The following is an 18861-nucleotide window of genomic DNA, read 5'->3' as shown; positions in this document are numbered from 1 at the left end:
TTTTGTGTTCAAATATATATTTTTTATAGGGACACTACTACTAGAGTATATTGTTGTGTATATAATAAAAAGTAAATCTTTTTTAACTCTGATAAGAGAAGCATGTAGTTATAGGTAATCAATAATTATTGTAAACCTTGTAAATTTTCACATAAACATAATGCAATCTAAAATTTCATTTTAAAAAGGGAAATAAGCGAAAACAATAGTGCTGAGACTTCTTAAAATATCTTAAATATATTTGCTATTTCTGAAACGTATATTTAACATTAATTGAGGTAAAATATTTAAGCCATTAACAACAGATTTAAAATACATAATAAGTTTTGTTCCATACAAATAATTCTCTATTTAAATTCTAATACATTTTTGAGAAAATATTCATTTGTATTCATATGCACATTCATTAATTGTTTGCAATGCCAGTTCAATAGGAATTATCGATCGTGTCGTATCAAATTAGTTAAAAATTCAATACATAATTAGAAATGGCAAGCAAACTGACACGCGAATCAACAATTTGTCTGGGTGTATTTTTTTAAAAACAAACTATCTAATGTCTATCGACGATATTCAATACTATCGATATTCTAATTACCTATTTACAAAAAGTTAAATTATTCGTCAATCAACAAAAATGTTGTTTGAATAATTTTTGTAACATTAAAGCTCATCAGAGTTAGCTTATTTTATTAATATACTTACGTATAATCAAGCAGAACCTCCATACAAAAAATATTTTTTTATATAAATATTGTGCTGGCTTCCCCATAGGATTATGTAAAAACTTAACTCATATATGTAGTTACATTCGTAATTAAAAAAAAAGCAATGAACGGCGATATAATTGAAGCCGCGCAGGAGAGAAATCCTCCTCTATGGGAGAGATTAGGCTGCGGTCACATCGCGCGACTGTGTCGACGGAAAAGACGTAGAGTCGCGCCCGATGGTTCTAACAGCAAAAGGTAAGACTCTATAAAACTTAAAAAATAAAACTTTACTTGTATTCCTTACACTTGTTAATACTCGATAAAGCTTATCAAAAATTATTTGTATGCATTTAGTTTTTATTTGATTGTTTTAAAGGTGAATTGCGCCAAAAAGCTCGAACTCAAGCATCAGCCATTGACGGAATTATTATGTATATATTTTTTTAATTTGTTTTCATTCACGCCAATTAGATAATTGTTGTAGGTACATTTGAATGAATGAACCATATTATTTTACACCACATAATACACAATTATCGATACAATTACTGAAGACTATAAAATCATTGTCTCAATTAATTAAAGCTATTTAATCAAATAACAAAAAAAAACAATTAATGGGCAGGATAGAGTTCCCAGATTATTGAAATTGTTGAGAGATTATCAAAACCAAGAAAAATGGAGACAAATACATAAAGTAGGTATGTTAGTTAGTGACATGACGGGTGTTAGTTAGTTTTTCTACGTAAGAAAACGTCCTTCGTACAACAACAATACATTTATAATTAGCAGCGAAGTAATCAAGCTCACGCACATCGCATTAATATTAATAGCATTTAATAATACCTACAGCTGTTTTATTACCGAAAACATTTACATAGTTAAAATATGAATAAAGAAAAATAAATTGGGTCAATTTCACCGCCAAAATAAATTAAAAAAAAATACACAATCTGTTATCAGCCAGCAGCCTGTACATAGACTAAAGAATAGAATATCGGTCCCAATCTGAATAAGCAGCTGAAAAAGCAGGAAAAATATTTTCTTGTTAAATAGAGTAAAGAGTTGAATGAATGAATAAATATTTACTTATTATTAGGAAAATTTACGAGTAGGTCAGATTTAGGAACCATTTCAATTCTGTGCCCGCACTATCAATGGACCATTGACTACATATTTATAAATGGCAGCGCTATTTTTCATTCTTATTTATGTATTATCGTAGTACCTAGTGGCTAGTGTTTGTAGTTAGTATGAATGAATGACTGAAAACACATAATTTGCTCAAAAACAAGGAAACAATACGCAAATACACAGATACTACAAAGGTCCCGTCCGATTAGGGCCCTTCTGGCCTCCTCCACTCAAGCGACAGCCCAAGCCGAGGTTCGAGATCCCCGACAAGGGGGAACGCCCTTGTGCATGTCGCTACCAGGGTGAACCTTCAGTTCACCCCCGCGTCCGCGTTAAGGGGGCGCATAAAGCAAAATAACCAATCTTCTATTAGATGATACGTGTAATATGCAAGACCAAATCTAAAAAATAAAATATATATAAAACTAGATGATATGTTCAACGATTCTGTTTAATCAAAAACATAAAATATTAAAACTTACTCGATAAAAAAAAATCACCAAGTTAGCTCTAATTTTCACACTTTAACAGTTACTTTTGTTTAATTTCGTATTTTTTCCGAGGTACATATTATAAAAGAACCGGGTAACCCGATTCTACCCGGTTCTGAGGTCGATTTGGAACCGGGTTTCAGAAACTTGGAACCGGACTCGGTTCTTCATGCCCTACCCACATCCCATGCTCCCATATCCCATCCTCCCACATCCGACCCTCCCATATCCCATCCTCCCACAATCCATCCTCCCACATTTCATCCTCCATCCTCCCCACTCCCATCCTCACACATTCCATCCTCCCTACTCCCATCCTCCCCACTCCCATCCTCCCACATTCGATCCTCCCTACTCCCATCTTCCCACATTCCATCCTCCCCACTCCCACCCTCCCACATTCCATCCTCCCCACTCCCATCCTCCCCACTCCCATCCTCCCACATCCCATCCTCTCCACTCCCATCCTCCCACATTCCATTCTCCCCACTCCCATCCTCCCTCCCACCCTCCCACCCTCCCACATCCCATGCTCCCATATCCCATCCTCCCACATCCCACCCTCCCAATTCCCATCCTCCCACATTCCATCCTCCCCACTTCCATCCTCCCCACTCCCATCCTCCTTACTCCCATCCTCCCCACTTCCCACCCTCCCAATTCCCATCCTCCCACATTCCATCCTCCCCACTTCCATCCTCCCCACTCCCATCCTCCCTCCCATCCTCCCACATTCCACCCTCCCACATTCCACCCTCCCACAATCCATCCTCCTATTTTCCATCCTCCCTACTCCCATCCTCCCACATTCCATCCTCCCCACTTCCATCCTCCCCACTCCCATCCTCTCACATCCCATCCTCCCTCCCATCCTCCCACATTCCACCCTCCCACAATCCATCCTCCCACATTCCATCCTCCCATATCCCAACCTCCCAATTCCCATCCTCCCACAATCCATCCTCCCATTTTCCATCCTCCCTACTCCCATCATCCCCACTTCCATCCTCCCCACATCCATCCTCCCCACTCGCATCCTCCCTCCCACCCTCCCACATCCCATGCTCCCATATCCCATCCTCCCCACTTCCATCCTCCCACATCCCATCCTCCCCACTCCCATCCTCCCACATACCATGCTCCCATATCCCAACCTCCCAATTCCCATCTTCCCACAATCCATCCTCCCACATTCCATCCGCCCATATTCCATCCTCCCCACTTCCATCCTCCCACATCCCATCCTCCCACATTCCACCCTCCCACATCCCAACCTCCCAATTCCCATCCTCCCACAATCCATCCTCCCACATTCCATCCTCCCACATCCCATCCTCCCCACTTCCATCCTCCCCACTCCCATCCTCCCTCCCACCCTCCCACATCCCATGCTCCCATATCCCAATCTCCCAATTCCCATCCTCCCACAATCCATCCTCCCATTTTCCATCCTCCCTACTCCCATCATCCCCACTTCCATCCTCCCCACATCCTCCCTCCCCACTCCCATCCTCTCTCCCACCCTCCCACATCCCATGCTCCCATATCCCATCCTACCCACTTCCATCCTCCCACATCCCATCCTCCCCACTCCCATCATCCCCACTTCCATCCTCCCCACTTCCATCCTCCCCACTCCCATCCTCCCCACTCCCATCCTCCCCACTCCCATCCTCCGGGGGCTCTTTTATTCTCGAGATAAACGTTTGATTTTGTCACGATAAAAGTGATTTATCGCAGAAAACCAAAACTAAAAGTAATTACACAAAATGCTCTGACAAATATCTTGCAAATGTTTTAATATAATTGTTAACCCCTCGTCAGTGGGGCGCGGCCATCGTGGAATGTGCGCATCTGTGGGGCCACACTGTGGTTCATCCACAGACAGATCCAGGTGAAGCACACTAGTGCTTTTTAATCGCGATTTCTCTATTTTTTTATATGAAAATTACTAGAAAACTTAAGAAATAATGAAACCTCATTAAATTTCCGACTATATAGTATTCATCATGTATGAAGTGAGCTATAAAAATAAGCTTTAATTGATGGTCAAAAATGTAGTACTGTCATGTCAACTAATTTTGATTATTTTATAAAAATGAAACATTTTTCAAACGAAATTTAGTTTAATTATGAAACCTTACATATATTCCTAATAATATAGCTAAAAATCTCATACACCATGCGTACATATTTTTTCTACAAAACATGTTCAAAAGTTAGTGGACTGAAGTGCCGTGTTTTTGACAGCATAAAAACCGTTAGTAAACCGACCAAATAGGCAAGTCATGTGATTCTATAGGTAGCTCTTTCTATTCTGTATATACCACGGTAGGTTAGAGGGAACTAGAATGATTTTTAATAAGATTTTAGAGACGATTTGTATTTGGTCACGAAGTAACCACACTGTGGCCCCCACACAGATCCGCAAAAGTTTACACCTGCCACTGTGTGGTTCCTCCACTGATGAGGGGATAATGAAAAAAAAATCATAATAAGTATTACCATGTCAAGTAGAAAACGTAAAAGTGTGAAAATTAGAGCTAACTTGGTGATTTTTTTTTATCGAGTAAATTTTAATATTTTATGTTTTTGATTAAACAGAATCGTTGAACATATCATCTAGTTTGATATATATGTTACGGCTAAAGGTAGGTGAGAACATAAACTTAAGATTAGCCGGCTAAACTTAGGTTTATTTTCGACGAGGTGTTAATGTTAGTTTGTTCTATCTTTAGCCGGCTAAACTTAAGTGTAACCGCAGGCCCGTGGCTAAAAATGTCGGGGTGGGTAGAACAAACTAACATTAACACCTCGTCGAAAATAAACCTAAGTTTAGCCGGCTAATCTTAAGTTTATGTTCTCACCTACCTTTAGCCGTGACATATACATATTTTATTTTTTAGATTTGGTCTTGCATATTACACGTATCATCTAATAGAAGATTGGTTATTTTGCTTTATGCGCCCCCTTAAAATGTAGAAGCCCTTCTGGCTAACATTGAGAGACACCACACAAAAAAAAACTACAAAGGTGGTCTTATCGGTAAAACAGCGGTCATTTCCAGGCAACCTTAGGTCGAGGGTTGTGAGAATTCGATAGTATCCTTAATGAAACCTTAAAATAAAATATTTATAACAAATGATTCCAAAATAAAGAAACAATATCGCCACGATACTCTGGCCTTTATCCGTGACATTTTCGTTATAATAAGAATTGGCCCTGTACGAATCACGCTACTCAAAAATAGGGCACGATTATTTTTAGGGACACGAAACCAGGTAATTTACTTTGGCGGTAGATTGCAGTTACAGGTAATATAAAGTCATAAGCCCATAATAAGTATTTATGTATTTCTATTTAAATGTCACTAATCAGACTTGGGCCTTTTATGTGCTTTTAAGTCGAAAAATTTGCATTGATTGTAATGAAATTTGATGCAGAAATATAATATCTTGGAACAGTTCATGAGCTAATTTTGTTCAAACGTGATGCAGCCATTATAAAAACAAACAAGACTTTTGATTGAAATTCTCGGTTTAAAGTTTAAACTATATGGTAGAGCAGGTGACCCTTCAGGCTTCACCGAAATTTAGTAAGGATAAAAATCTTGTTACATCACCTTTTTATGTTAGCAGTACATTGCACCCGTGATTAAAAAACAGTTTACAATGACATACTAGGCTTTTATATAGATTCATACACCTTCAACCTGCACTCGACCAAAAAGCTATATTTGTATACTTCAGTCAATATTATCACATGTTATAGCGTTAATGTTTATTCACGACAATATAAATATGCGGATGTAACGTCAACAAAACAAGTTCAATTTCGATAATTAGAAATGTCTATTGTCTGACGAAAAATAAATTTACTGAGTTGATTTTTTCATAAAATTCAACGAATGTTGAAGACACATAATATCTAAATACACATGAATGTTGAAGACACCCCTATACTTGCACTTGGATAAATCCTTAATTACCTAGGTAAAATACATATTATCGATATTCATAATTGTGAAATATTTATGTGTCGAAACTCAAATGAACATGAATTTATTTTTGTAGTGAAACTTTTTTATTCGCATTGAGAGTAAAATTTCAAGGTACCTACTCATACTGTCAGTTGTCACGTCATAGAGTAAGGTAAAGATTTTCGTAGTGATTACATGAATCTTGCCAAAGAAGTTTCACTTCTGACACGTATGCTCAGCACACACGCTCTTTATTTATTTCGAAAATTTATTTTACGATAGTCACACTCATGTAATCACTATCAATATCATTCCACAATTAGGGTGCTTTTCTACCAATGATGTGCGAGGATGCGTAGGGATGTGTTTGTAAGGAACCATTTTTTTTTTGTGTGGTGTCTCTCAATGTTAGCCAGAAGGGCTTCTACATTTTAACGCGGACGCGGGGGTGAACTGAAGGTTCACCCTGGTAGCGACATGCACAAGGGCGTCCCCCCTTGACGGGGACCACGAACCTCGGCTTGAGCTGTCGCTTGAGTGGAGGAGGCCAGAAGGGCCCTAATCGGACGGGTGTAAGGAACCAATCATATCGCTTCATTTAGTTTGAAGTTTGAAGTGATGTGTTTGTAAAATATGTATAACCAACTAGATTTCCGCCCGCGGCTTCGCCCGCGTTTTCAAAGGAAAACCCGCATAGTTCCCGTTCCCGTGGGATTTCCGGGATAAAACCTATCCTATGTATTAATCCAAGTTACCCTCTATATGTGTGCTAAATTTCATTGTAATCGGTTCAGTAGTTTTTACGTGAAATAGTAACAAACATCCATACATCGAAACATTAAGATTAAGATAGTTTACTTACGAACACATTCCTCGCTACATACTCTTGAATATTATTGGTCGAAAAGCACCCTTACACATCAGTTTATGTTTTTTTCTAAGCATGACTTGAAGAAACAAACGTTACAGTTTAACCTCAATCATTCGATCATTAATTTGCTGACCCTACATTCATTTGTCATTTTATCAACGCATACCACTTAGGGGTAAAACATTAAACACGACAGTACACCCTTGTCCGTGGTTCCTACCCCACGTAGGAAATGTCCAAATTAACTAAACGTAGAAAATCAAGCATCAACTTCTCTAATTATAGAAAATTCCATTTTTTAAACAGGTTCGTATAATATAATATAATCTTTTTAATTCATAAGTGGTATAAAACTTTATAGTTTTATTCTGAATTTAATCATAGGTAGAGCAGGATTTTTTGTTCAACTTTAAAATTCAAAAACTATCATTTTGCTATGTATTTTAGCAATCTTTACATCGAAAATAACCGGAATATATCTAAGTATAAATATTAATTATGAAAAAAGGGAATATGCCCAGCAAAATTGGTCTCTAATTAGTTATTACTTATTAGGTGTTAAAATAACAAATAAAACAAACTTATAGTATTTCAATATATTTATTTAAATAAAAAACAGTTCATGCGTTATTAAAAAAAGTCAAAAGTGAAACTTTGGCAAGATTCAAAGATACAAAACTCCATGACGTGACAGTATTGCCATGACGCGTCCTTGAAATTTTACTCTCAACGCGCCTAAAGAAGTTTCACTTCAAAAATCATATAGCAAAAAAAAAATCCACTGTATTGGAAAATTAGGAAAGTATCATTAATACGAAAGGTTATAAGGGGAACTCAAACGTGATAAACCACACGTGATTGGATCATTAGGGACTTTGTTTTGTTCTATAGAATTTATAAAAACAGGCTTTGTGAATTGGAATCGATTAATTTCGTTGCCTAATTAAATAGCATGTGAATGTAAATTTTTCCGATTGAGATTTTCTAAACGAAAAGCTGCACTAATCTGAAGAACTGGTTCGAATTCATTTTTTTTCTTCCTCATAATCCACTTATCGAGAGATCCTAATCCTAGATATGAATAGGAGAGCATCAATTTTAAATGTTACAAAAATAAGCATCTCATATTTTTGTGTTAATTTTTCGGCTCATTTTATTTGTTCTGTGTGTGTGCATGATGAAAAAGAGTGACGATTACATAAATTTTCTTCAATAATACAGCACACTACCTCTAATTTGCAATTAAAATAAAACATCATCAATATCTATTAGTTATATCAGTCAAATAACATAGTCCAACACATTACACATACACATAGTCCAAGACACAAGTATTTCACTTAGTTTGGGACCCACTGTCGTACATTAATTGTAAAACATATAATGGACAAATAAATTTATTTCATTTCATTTCATTTCTCAAGACCACCAATTTTCAGGAAAGAAAACCGTCGCCGCATCAATCGCCCGCCCTCCGCGCAATACAGCCCCCTCAGTGAGGCGCTACGCACGAACACACCAGCTGGCCTGCAATGTGCGTTGTTCTGTGGCGGTTCTAGATGCAAGTATGAACTGCCGTCGCAGAAATCGTCGGCTATACAGGGATTGTATTCTGATTGGTAAGAATTGTAGAAGTTTAACCAGGTTTTAAAGATGTGCTTTTCAAACTCGCTTTTCAACGTCGCTTGTTTACAGTTTACTACAGCCTATACTAATTTTCATTATAAACTCGATACAATGTGGTTCTACCAGTTATTTCCTTGTATTATTAATACTAAATCATTAAATACAATTTATAATTATATACAAAAAAATATCGGTTCCCAATGACCATATGACTCTATCTTATTTAAAGATCTTGTATGTCTCTACTTGGTCTCTACATAATTTGGTTTTAGCAATTATGATTTACATCGTTATTGCCAAGTTCCAAATGTGAGGCGTTATTTTTTTATAATTATTGTCCAATTACACAACTATCATAATGACATACATTTTTCGTTTGATACAAAAATAATATTATTTTTGTAACCTAGAATTGTTTCATATAACTAGTTACAAAAACTTTAATGTTAGAAAAATATTTTCAATAACCGGAATAAAGCGTTTAAAATTCGTATTCAAATATTTTTTGCGATCATAACTAGCAAAATAATGAGTACTTATATTAAAATGAGTGAGGACGGAAGTCACGCGAATCATGTATAATTCAGGGTAAAGAATTTTTAAATTTACAAGAATAATGTACCTGCGTCAGTATGTTTGTTAGTTGACCTAAACTAAAATAATATGCAGCTAATTATACTACGTTTGAATACATTGTTAACCGACGTGCCCAAAAACGATGAAGGTTATCGATTAAAGGTGCATTTATCTTAGTAGGTACTGTATTGGATTTTATTGTGAATACTGCTCGGTTATATAATACTAATAATTTATCAATTATAATAAAACTAGAGATCCGCCCCGGCTTCGCGTGTGGTACATATTTCGCAATAAAAGGTAGCCTATGTCCTTTCTCGGGTAACAAAATATCTCCATACCAAATTTCATGCAAATTGGTTCAGTAGTTTAGGCGTGATTGAGTAACAGACAGACAGACAAAGTTACTTTCGCATTTATAATATTAGTATGGATTAGCCTATAGGTTTTGATTCCCTTCCCTATGATTGCGTTGCCGTTACTAAAATACCCCAAATTTTCACTCTGACTACACTTTAGATTCCTTTCACTAATGTCGGTTCTGTAGTTAGTAGATAATCATGAACGTTATAGTATCGAAGTACAATAATAACTAGGTATCAAGTTTACTATGAACAAAATACATATTAAATGTATTTCAGGGTCACAGACGACATTCTGGCGATGGCGCGACCCAGCACCACGGGAATTGCAGCTAGAAATATCATACAACAATTTCACAGGTTATTTTCATAATAACATAGCACAAATGCACAAATACAAATGACCCGAAATTTTGTGTCAGTGTTTCGGGTCATTTGTAAAAGGATGGCGGTTCTACAGGGATCTTAGTACGCAATGACAAAAAGAAAAATGATGGTCAGAACGCTGATACCGGATACCTTAAGATACTATAATATAAAATAATATAGTATCTTCACCGTGTGTGACGCGCTTAATGCTATGTAAGCAGTTACAAAGTCACATTTGATGATTCACTACCGTTTATCTTTCGGTTGCTTGGCAGAAATGGCCTATAAACCATAAGGCCACCAATGGTATAAAAAACAGAAAATAAATTTTGGTTAATTCTTGAGGGCTTTCATTTTCAAAAGAGTATTTTTTTAAGTTTAGTAAATAAGTCCTTATTAATAGCTAATTGATGAATATTATTCTTGTTCCCGGAAAAACCTATCAATTACATTAGAATAATGAAATTTGTTTTTTAATTTTAGTAAATAAATCTTCTAAATCTTCTTGTCCCTTCTTGTGATTAACCTTGTAAAAGAAGTCGGAAAAAACCTATAAATTTACATTAGTCTAATGAAACCTGCACACAGTGGGGTCATAATGGGTCACATGAACTGCATGGTTTAGGCCCAACCTCTAATACCAGACAGATTACGCCGTGTATTGAACTGACTGGCAAATTCATATTATGATCGTAAACTGACTGGGAATAAGAGGTCATAATACGGTCCTTGGCGACTTGCGTAGCAAAACTTTCTATACTTACAAAGCCACAGACATTGTTTCTTTGAACACGCTAATCTCAGGAACAACTGCACCTATGTCAAATATTATTTCACTGTTGAATATACGTAATTCCTACGTGCTATAGGCAATATTCACCACGAGACCGCTAGTTGTCTATAATATAATTAATTATCTATAATATTAGTTTGAACCCTCATAGGAGGCCCGTATTCCCTATTTCCCTGCTGTGGGAACATAATGGGCTGATGGTGATGATGAATATTAGTCATGTTTCAGCTGGGGCATCCGTACGGTGATAAATCTTCAGATGGCCGGGGAACACGCGAGCTGTGGACCTCCTCTCACCAAGTCTGGGTTCACATATGACCCTGTGATATTCATGGCTAATGATAGTAAGTCTTATTTACCTAGATTATCCATCTATTTTTATAAAAGTTAGTCGAATTTGTTTCAGATATACCTCGAGAATGAAGGGACAGATTTTTAATGATATTCAGTTTAAGATCTCTCTCCGCTTGGATGAGGATACCTATTGCCTAAGTATTAAAAACTTGAAAAACTTAGAAAAAAACTTAACCTTAACTTTACTTCGGCTACCCGGAGGGAGCACAGTCTGCACAGATCATGCACAGATCCTGTACTTCTGAGAACAGGATCTGTGCTCGGGTCAAATAGTTGTTCAATGTTAAATCCGCTTACTTGCATCTGTTTGCCGAACCGAAATAATTTCTGTTCTTTTTATTGCCATACTAATTATATTATGTGGTATTACAAACTCGATTCTAAGAACTCTACCTAATAGTGTAAGTTGTTTTACAGCTTGGATTGATTTAATTGGTTCTTAATCAATTAACCTTTTATCTGCTAACATCTAAATGCATGTAATAAATGATTAGAAAAATATAACCGCATTTAATTGCTTACGTCTATTATACGATTGAAATATGTACTATAAACAGTAGGAAAAACAATTAATAGACTAGACACGGGAAAAACATATCTTTTAAAAACACGAACATAATAAAAAACTTAAATAAGCTCTAAAACCTGTAGGTACACGGCTCTTTTATTTATTAAAAACAAAGATGATATCCATAAAAAAGTGTTTAAGATGGTAATTGGTAACCAAATAACATCGTGGCCGTTTGCTGGTCTTGACGAAAAATAAATTATTATAACATTTTTTCTTTACTAGTATACTACTACAACTTTGCTTGGCCGGACTACGGGGAAGCGAGCCTCAGCGGTTTACTGGATATGGCGAAAGTCCTCTCTTTTGCGCTACAAGAGGGTCGAGTCGCCATACACTGTCATGCAGGTAACGTTATTATAATAACAAAAGAATTTAAATGCATTAATATGCTCTTTATATATTGTAAAGTTGGTTTACAAGTTCATAAGTACCCTATACTAGCTGCGCTCCGCGGTTTCACGCGCGTGGTTCCGCTCCTTTTGGTCTTACATGATGACTTAGTATAGCCTATAGCATTCCTCGATAAATAGGCTATCCAACACCGAAATAATTCTTCAAATCGGACCAGTAGTTCTTGAGATTAGCGCATTCAAACAAACAAACTTAACAGCTTTATAATATTATATTATAGATTACTTACTAAATCCAAACATATATACACGTATAAGCTATTAGAAAAAGAGCAACGCCGGGAAGATTCACAAGCACCATTTTTTTAAAAACATCCGCCCCAACCTTATGAACTCTACAGTCTACACTGTACAGTTTAAACTTTAAATAGCACAGGGACGAAATCTAGATTTTTTATATTATATTTTAATGCGTAAATCATAATTATTATTCTTACTTGTAATTGTACATTGTACATTGGTACAGGTAATAATTTTACTTCTAATTGATTTAAAACGTTGTTACGTATGAGTAGAGCAAAGAAATAGCTGGTATATTAATATATTATTGTCAGTATTGCAATTTTTCATATCAACATTCCTACTTGCATATAATATACTATCTACCATAGTATTAGTATTATTGGGGCTACAAATATATAATTTGACGCCGCTCTACGTGTCTCCTGTGCACTACATACTGTACCAAGAGTCCAAGACTGAAGATGATGTCGAGTACTTGCATGCGAAAACCGGTTTGAGTCTACGAGTGGAACGGCTGGAGTCTCCCTGAAATAAATTAATAAATAAATAAAATAAATAAATAAATATAAAGTTAGGACCCTCGATTGACAAAATACGGCTCTAATAATATTATGCATTCCGACTTGCGATGCGTCCGTTTTAACAATCCGTTTATGAGTATTTACATAGCAACTGTATTACTAATAACATGTGGTCGTTTCTTGTTTTCACAAGTATTACTTTAATCAGATCTCTATTTTTCTTAATTGTTTTATTTTTTCTATTTATCATTGGATGTCGGCTTTATTTCCAACCAGTGAAAGAAGTGTGTAGATGTAAGACGAAACTTAACGGGAAGGTGGCTCTAGTGACGGGAGGGAACTCGGGCATCGGGCTGGAGACGGCCAGGGAGCTGGCGAGCCGCGGGGCGAAGGTCATCATAGCGAGCAGAGACGTCGCCCGGTCCGCGGCAGCCGTCAGCGACATCATCAGCACCACGGGGAACCCGCACGTACAACACAAACACCTGGACCTCTCCAAATTTAGTAGCATACGAACATTCGCTGAAGACTTCAATAAAAACGAAGATGAACTTCACATACTAGTTAATAACGCTGGCATGGCTGGTACCAAACCTAAATTATCTGAAGATGGAATAGAAATGTCAATGCAAATTAATCATTTTGGTCCCGCACTTCTCACTGATTTGTTAATGGATAAATTAAACGCATCCTCACCAAGTCGGATTATTTTCGTCTCTTCTCTTTTACACCATAGAGCAAAGCTAGACTTTTCTGACTTAATCGGGAAGAATGTTGTAGATACTTTGACACGATATGCAAACAGTAAATTGCTTAACATTATGTGGGCAAAAGCGTTAGCGAAGCGATTGCCGAATGGTGTTACAGCAAATTCGTTGCATCCTGGCCTAGTAAAAACGGACATTTTCAAAAGAATGAAAAGAAAGGAAATTGTGCTAAAAATAATTGAATTATTCTTTAAGACGTCAAAAGAAGGAGCTCAAACATCAATCCATTTGTGTATTTCTCCAGAATTAGAAGGAATATCGGGTGGTTATTTCACAGAATGTCGATTGCGATCAGCTTCTAAAACTGCTGAGAATGAAGATATAATTGAAAAGGTTTGGGAAGAAACGTGGAAGGTGATAAATGATAGACAAAAGTGATGCTCGTGTTCTTATGAAAATTTTAAGAATAAAATTAAACAACAGTCTTTTGTTTCATTTTTTATCTATACAAATAAAAACTTGTTGTAGAGCCTATTATAAACTATTTCATCTAGGTATGTAACGTACGAGTTGGTATTTTTTATCAAGCTCGATGTTTTACTATAAATTAAAATGCTAATTAAAAGACAAAACAGTCTTTTAGCATATTAATCGCAAGGTGCATTTAAATAAATGTAGGTTTGAGTAAGATTCTTACCAACTGTTCCAAGGCTTACCACTCGTTTTCATCATGAATATTAAATTAGATAAACATTTATGCGTTTGATAGTTAGAAAAAAAATCAAATTAAACTCAGATTTTATAGTTAACTACAATGAAAAAAAGTTTTAGTAATATGTGGAAATATAATTTTGATGAATAAAGTTATAATCATATGCTTTATTTAAATGGCAGTTAAATTATACACTTAAAATAAATAAACAAAAAATCTATGGAAAAAAAAATAAAGATATGAGAATGATATCGTTATGAAGTTGTTTTTTTTTAGTGAGTTCATGAAGTAAAGGAAAACTAAAGAAATAAATTAAGTTCATTTATTTGAGATTTAAAGCGTCTGATAAAAGTTTTGACTCAGGTGGCGGCTGGCGCGGGTGTCACTGGTAGAGCTCCACAAATATTCAGATTAAAAAGTACACTAGAGACTACTGTGAACCGAGTATATTTGTTGTGGTTCCTGTAATGTTATCGTGTCATTGACCCCAATTCAAATTACGTTTTTAATTTCTGTACGTTGATTCTAATGAAAATGTAATTATTCTATCAGTAAAGTTATTCGTCTGTTTCTTATGTAAATTAGGTGATTTCATTGTAATTAAAATTTATGCATTGGTTATAATATTATTCGTCTGGTTTGTACCGGATTGTCACAAAACATTTTACTAAGTATACTTACTACAGTAATAACATACAATCTTTTTTAATAACTACACGTGTAGGTACTTACTACTTACCTACTGAGGTTTCACATCACCTTTATGTGCACGATAAATAAGAAAAAAAAGATACCTACCTACTAAAATTTGAAATAAACATTTATTTTACACTAGCTAACCGCCCGCAGCCCGCTTTGGCTTATACCATCTAATACCTAATAAATTATATACTAAATCCTTCCTCTTGAATCACTCTATCTATTAAAAAAAGCCGCATCAAAATCCGTTGCGTAGTTTCAAAGATTTAAGCATACAAAGGGACATAGGGACAGGGACAGAGAAAGAGACTGTTATATACTAGGTGATGAAGAATATATTCAATGACAATGGGTAGTACTATTATATTATATTCTGTGGATATACTAAGAAACTCTACATCAATTTTCTAGAGTCTAGACTAATTATAATACCTAATACCTATTATCTGTAACTGCGAATACAGAAATCACAATCTTGTAAATTTACACACGGCTGCTGCTCGCCAGTTCTCTACGCTTGAACAGCGCTTGACACGCTGCAGTTATCAGTAAATTATATAAGTACTCAGATAAAATAAAAAAACACAAATAAAAAAAAACATTTATTCATCTCGACATAAGAAAATTCTTACAAATATTTTTACAGTAGATTATTTATTGCTTAGATAATTTCTAAGAACAAATCAATAACTAAATATAATGAATAATCTTTATATATATCTATATATTTTTTTCCAATATTTACCTACAATTCCGTTCTGTACCGTTAAAATCTGTTTATTTTATTCATCGATTAGGCCTAAAGCACGTGAAGGTTTCGTTTAAAAACCTGTTTATTTTGAAGATTTTTTTTATCAATTAAAACTGTATTCTATAAAATTTCCTGTCCTAAATTGGGATATTAATAATGATGTTGCATATATATATATATATATATATATATATATATATATATATATATATATATATATAAATATACAGTTCTTGGGATCTTTATAAACTTTTTATATTAATATATCATTGTTTTTATAAATAAATATAAATATTTTTTGGAACATCTAATAAATATAGCCCCTATAAATATACAATACTTATAAAGATTCAAAAACTTCTGTTTGAACCATACAGGTCTACGCAACGCATACGCATATTATTAATAATTATTATTGTTAGATGATAAATTGATATAACATGATAAAATTGACAACAATTAAAGGGCCTTGGATATGACTGTTAATACCTCGTACAGTCGTACATGTACCTACTAATATCTCACACATAGGTCCAAGTAATTCTCTAAATCATTGTTTGATTAAATCCATAGTTTTCTGCCATACAGCTTCTGATAAATCCTCATCTTGCGCCACTTTCGAAGGTTTTCTTAATTGACACTCCATATAATATCCACCAGTTTGTTCTTCAAATTCAGGACTCAGACATAAATGTATGACCGTTTGTGCTCCCTCCTTTGGAACCTTAAAAAATATCGCTATAAAATTTCTAACAATATAACCTAGCCATGGTGGTACTTTTTGGAATATGTTAGTGCTCACCAAACCAGGGTGCAAGCAATTGACAGTTACTCCCTTTGGTAACCACTTGGCAAGCGCTCGCACCCATAATATGTTTAATAGCTTACTATTACTGTACCTCACCATGTAATGTGACTTCTTTTTCGCGGCTAAATCATTTAAATCTAATCTAGATACATAATGCAGGAGTGAAGATACAACTACGATCCGGCTCGGAGCTGATTCCTTTAATTTGTCCAACAACAAATGAGTTAACAGAGCATGTCCAAAATGATTGATCTGCATGATCTTGTCAATTCCATCTTCAGTGAGACGACTCTCTAGACTGCTAACTCCAGCATTGTTAACCAAAATATGCAGCGGATCTCCGCTTTTGTTGATATCTTCGGCGAGCTGCCGAACGCTTTTAAATTTGGAGAGGTCCAGGTGTTTGTGTTGTACGTGCGGGTTCCCCGTGGTGCTGATGATGTCGCTGACGGCTGCCGCGGACCGGGCGACGTCTCTGCTCGCTATGATGACCTTCGCTCCGCGGCTCGCCAGTTCCCTGGCCGTCTCCAGCCCGATGCCCGAGTTCCCTCCCGTCACTAGAGCCACCTTCCCGTTAAGCTTCGTCTTACATCTACACACTTCTTTCACTGGTTGGAAATAAAGCCGACATCCAATGATAATTAGAAATAAAGTCACAATTATATAGAATAACACTTGTAATAGGTAAACGATACTGAATATTATAAACATCGACATTGTGCCTCACGAGCTGGCGGTCGATTACTAAGTCTGTTGTGAAGTGATAAAACATGAGTCGATATAAATAATTCCAACGACTCGTTAAACTATTCAACATTAAACATAAACGCTTGTAATTGTTATAACTTATGTATAAGTTATAACAATTACTATATAAAGTATGTACTTTTTGTAGATGTGATTAACGATAGATTATTTAATGTTTCCTTTAGAAGAGATTTTTAAAAGAATTATTTAATCTATACCTGATTGAGATTCCATTGAAAATACGTCAAATTAGTTACTATGGGTGAACAAGTTAATTGGTTTCAAATTAACCAGCCTAAATAAATAAAAGACTACAACGCTTTTTTTTTAAATACGTAGAAATACTTTTTTTATTATTTTAATGTAAGTAGAGCTTCCTAACTTCCTAGATAACTTGTGTAAGTACCTATTAAATTAATAATATAATATAAGGTTCCATGATGAGCTCGGCGTTCATCATGTCTGGTTTTAGCCTTTAGGTAGGCTAAAGCATGTATACGGATTGGACATTCTCATAATATTCCTCTACAACATTTTACTAACATGTATAATTATATTTAATTAAATTAATACTGAAAAACTTGTGGAGAACTATTATTCCTATATATTATGTATTTTAACTCATATTAATAAAAACAAAATTCATCTGCTGCTAATAGCGCATCACACACGGTGAAGATACTATAATATTTTATGTTAAAATTCTCTAATATAAAATATTACAGTATCTTAAGGAATCCGGTATCAGCGTTCTGACCATCATTTTTCTTTTTGTCATTGCGTACTAAGACCCCTGTAGAACCGCCATCCTGTTACAAATGACCCGAAATTTTAGGTCAGAACGCTGATAGCGGATACCTTAAGATACCTACTGTAATATTTTATATTAGAGAATCATAACATAAAATATTATACCTAGTATCTTCACGGTGTGTGATGCGCTTCAAACGATTTTCCAATTCCTTATCTACCTTTCCGCTCGCAACTTCACCCGCTAAAACCAAATAAATTAATTATTTACTAAAACCTTCCTCTAGAATCACTCTATCTATTAAAAAACCCTATCAAAGTCTGTTGCTTAATTACACTCACACACCCGGTGGAAAGCAACTTTTTATATTATGTAGTTATTATAAACATAATGAGGACAAGTTCGAATGCACTAAGAACTGAGTGCAAGTCCGATTCAGAAATATCTAGTCTGATAACATAATATTCATAAATTTATTATCTAATAATAATAAACTATAGAGATAGCATATTTCCGAACGGTTCAGTACTAAAGTCAGACAGTAAAAATATCATTTTCTTAAGAATAAAAATATATAAGTATAGTATACATGATTATTAGCTATCTTGTCCTACGAGGTTGCTGGTGTTTTACAAGTAACCCTGTATATAAGTAAATATAAATACCAAATATTTTT

The 18861-nt window shown here is 35.3% G+C and overlaps 1 protein-coding gene and 2 pseudogenes across 1 annotated transcript in view; 2 read left to right on the top strand and 1 right to left on the bottom strand.

Annotated features, from left to right (window-relative positions):
- The first annotated feature begins 439 nt into the window (after positions 1–439).
- LOC149897670 (uncharacterized) overlaps positions 440–18861 on the top strand; it is a 32949-nt gene continuing 14527 nt past the window's right edge. Inside the window, exons 1-5 of the mRNA XM_090116198.1 lie at positions 440–965; positions 8625–8804; positions 10029–10109; positions 11140–11255; positions 12059–12181. Coding sequence (XP_089972324.1) covers positions 832–965; positions 8625–8804; positions 10029–10109; positions 11140–11255; positions 12059–12181 — 634 coding nt within the window. The 5' untranslated portion in view covers positions 440–831. The remainder of the gene's footprint in view (positions 966–8624; positions 8805–10028; positions 10110–11139; positions 11256–12058; positions 12182–18861) is intronic.
- LOC149897674 (retinol dehydrogenase 12 pseudogene) lies at positions 13178–14155 on the top strand (annotated as a pseudogene).
- On the bottom strand, positions 16121–17428 carry LOC149897673 (retinol dehydrogenase 11 pseudogene; annotated as a pseudogene).

This window comes from Colias eurytheme, chromosome 25 (genome assembly GCF_061535395.1).
Source record: "Colias eurytheme isolate Ceu_HAF_F1 chromosome 25, ilColEury1 Martin Lab GWU primary, whole genome shotgun sequence".
Lineage (NCBI taxonomy): Eukaryota > Metazoa > Arthropoda > Insecta > Lepidoptera > Pieridae > Colias > Colias eurytheme.
The sequence above is the reverse complement of the archived record's forward strand: the minus strand, read 5'-3'. Positions and strand labels throughout refer to the sequence as shown.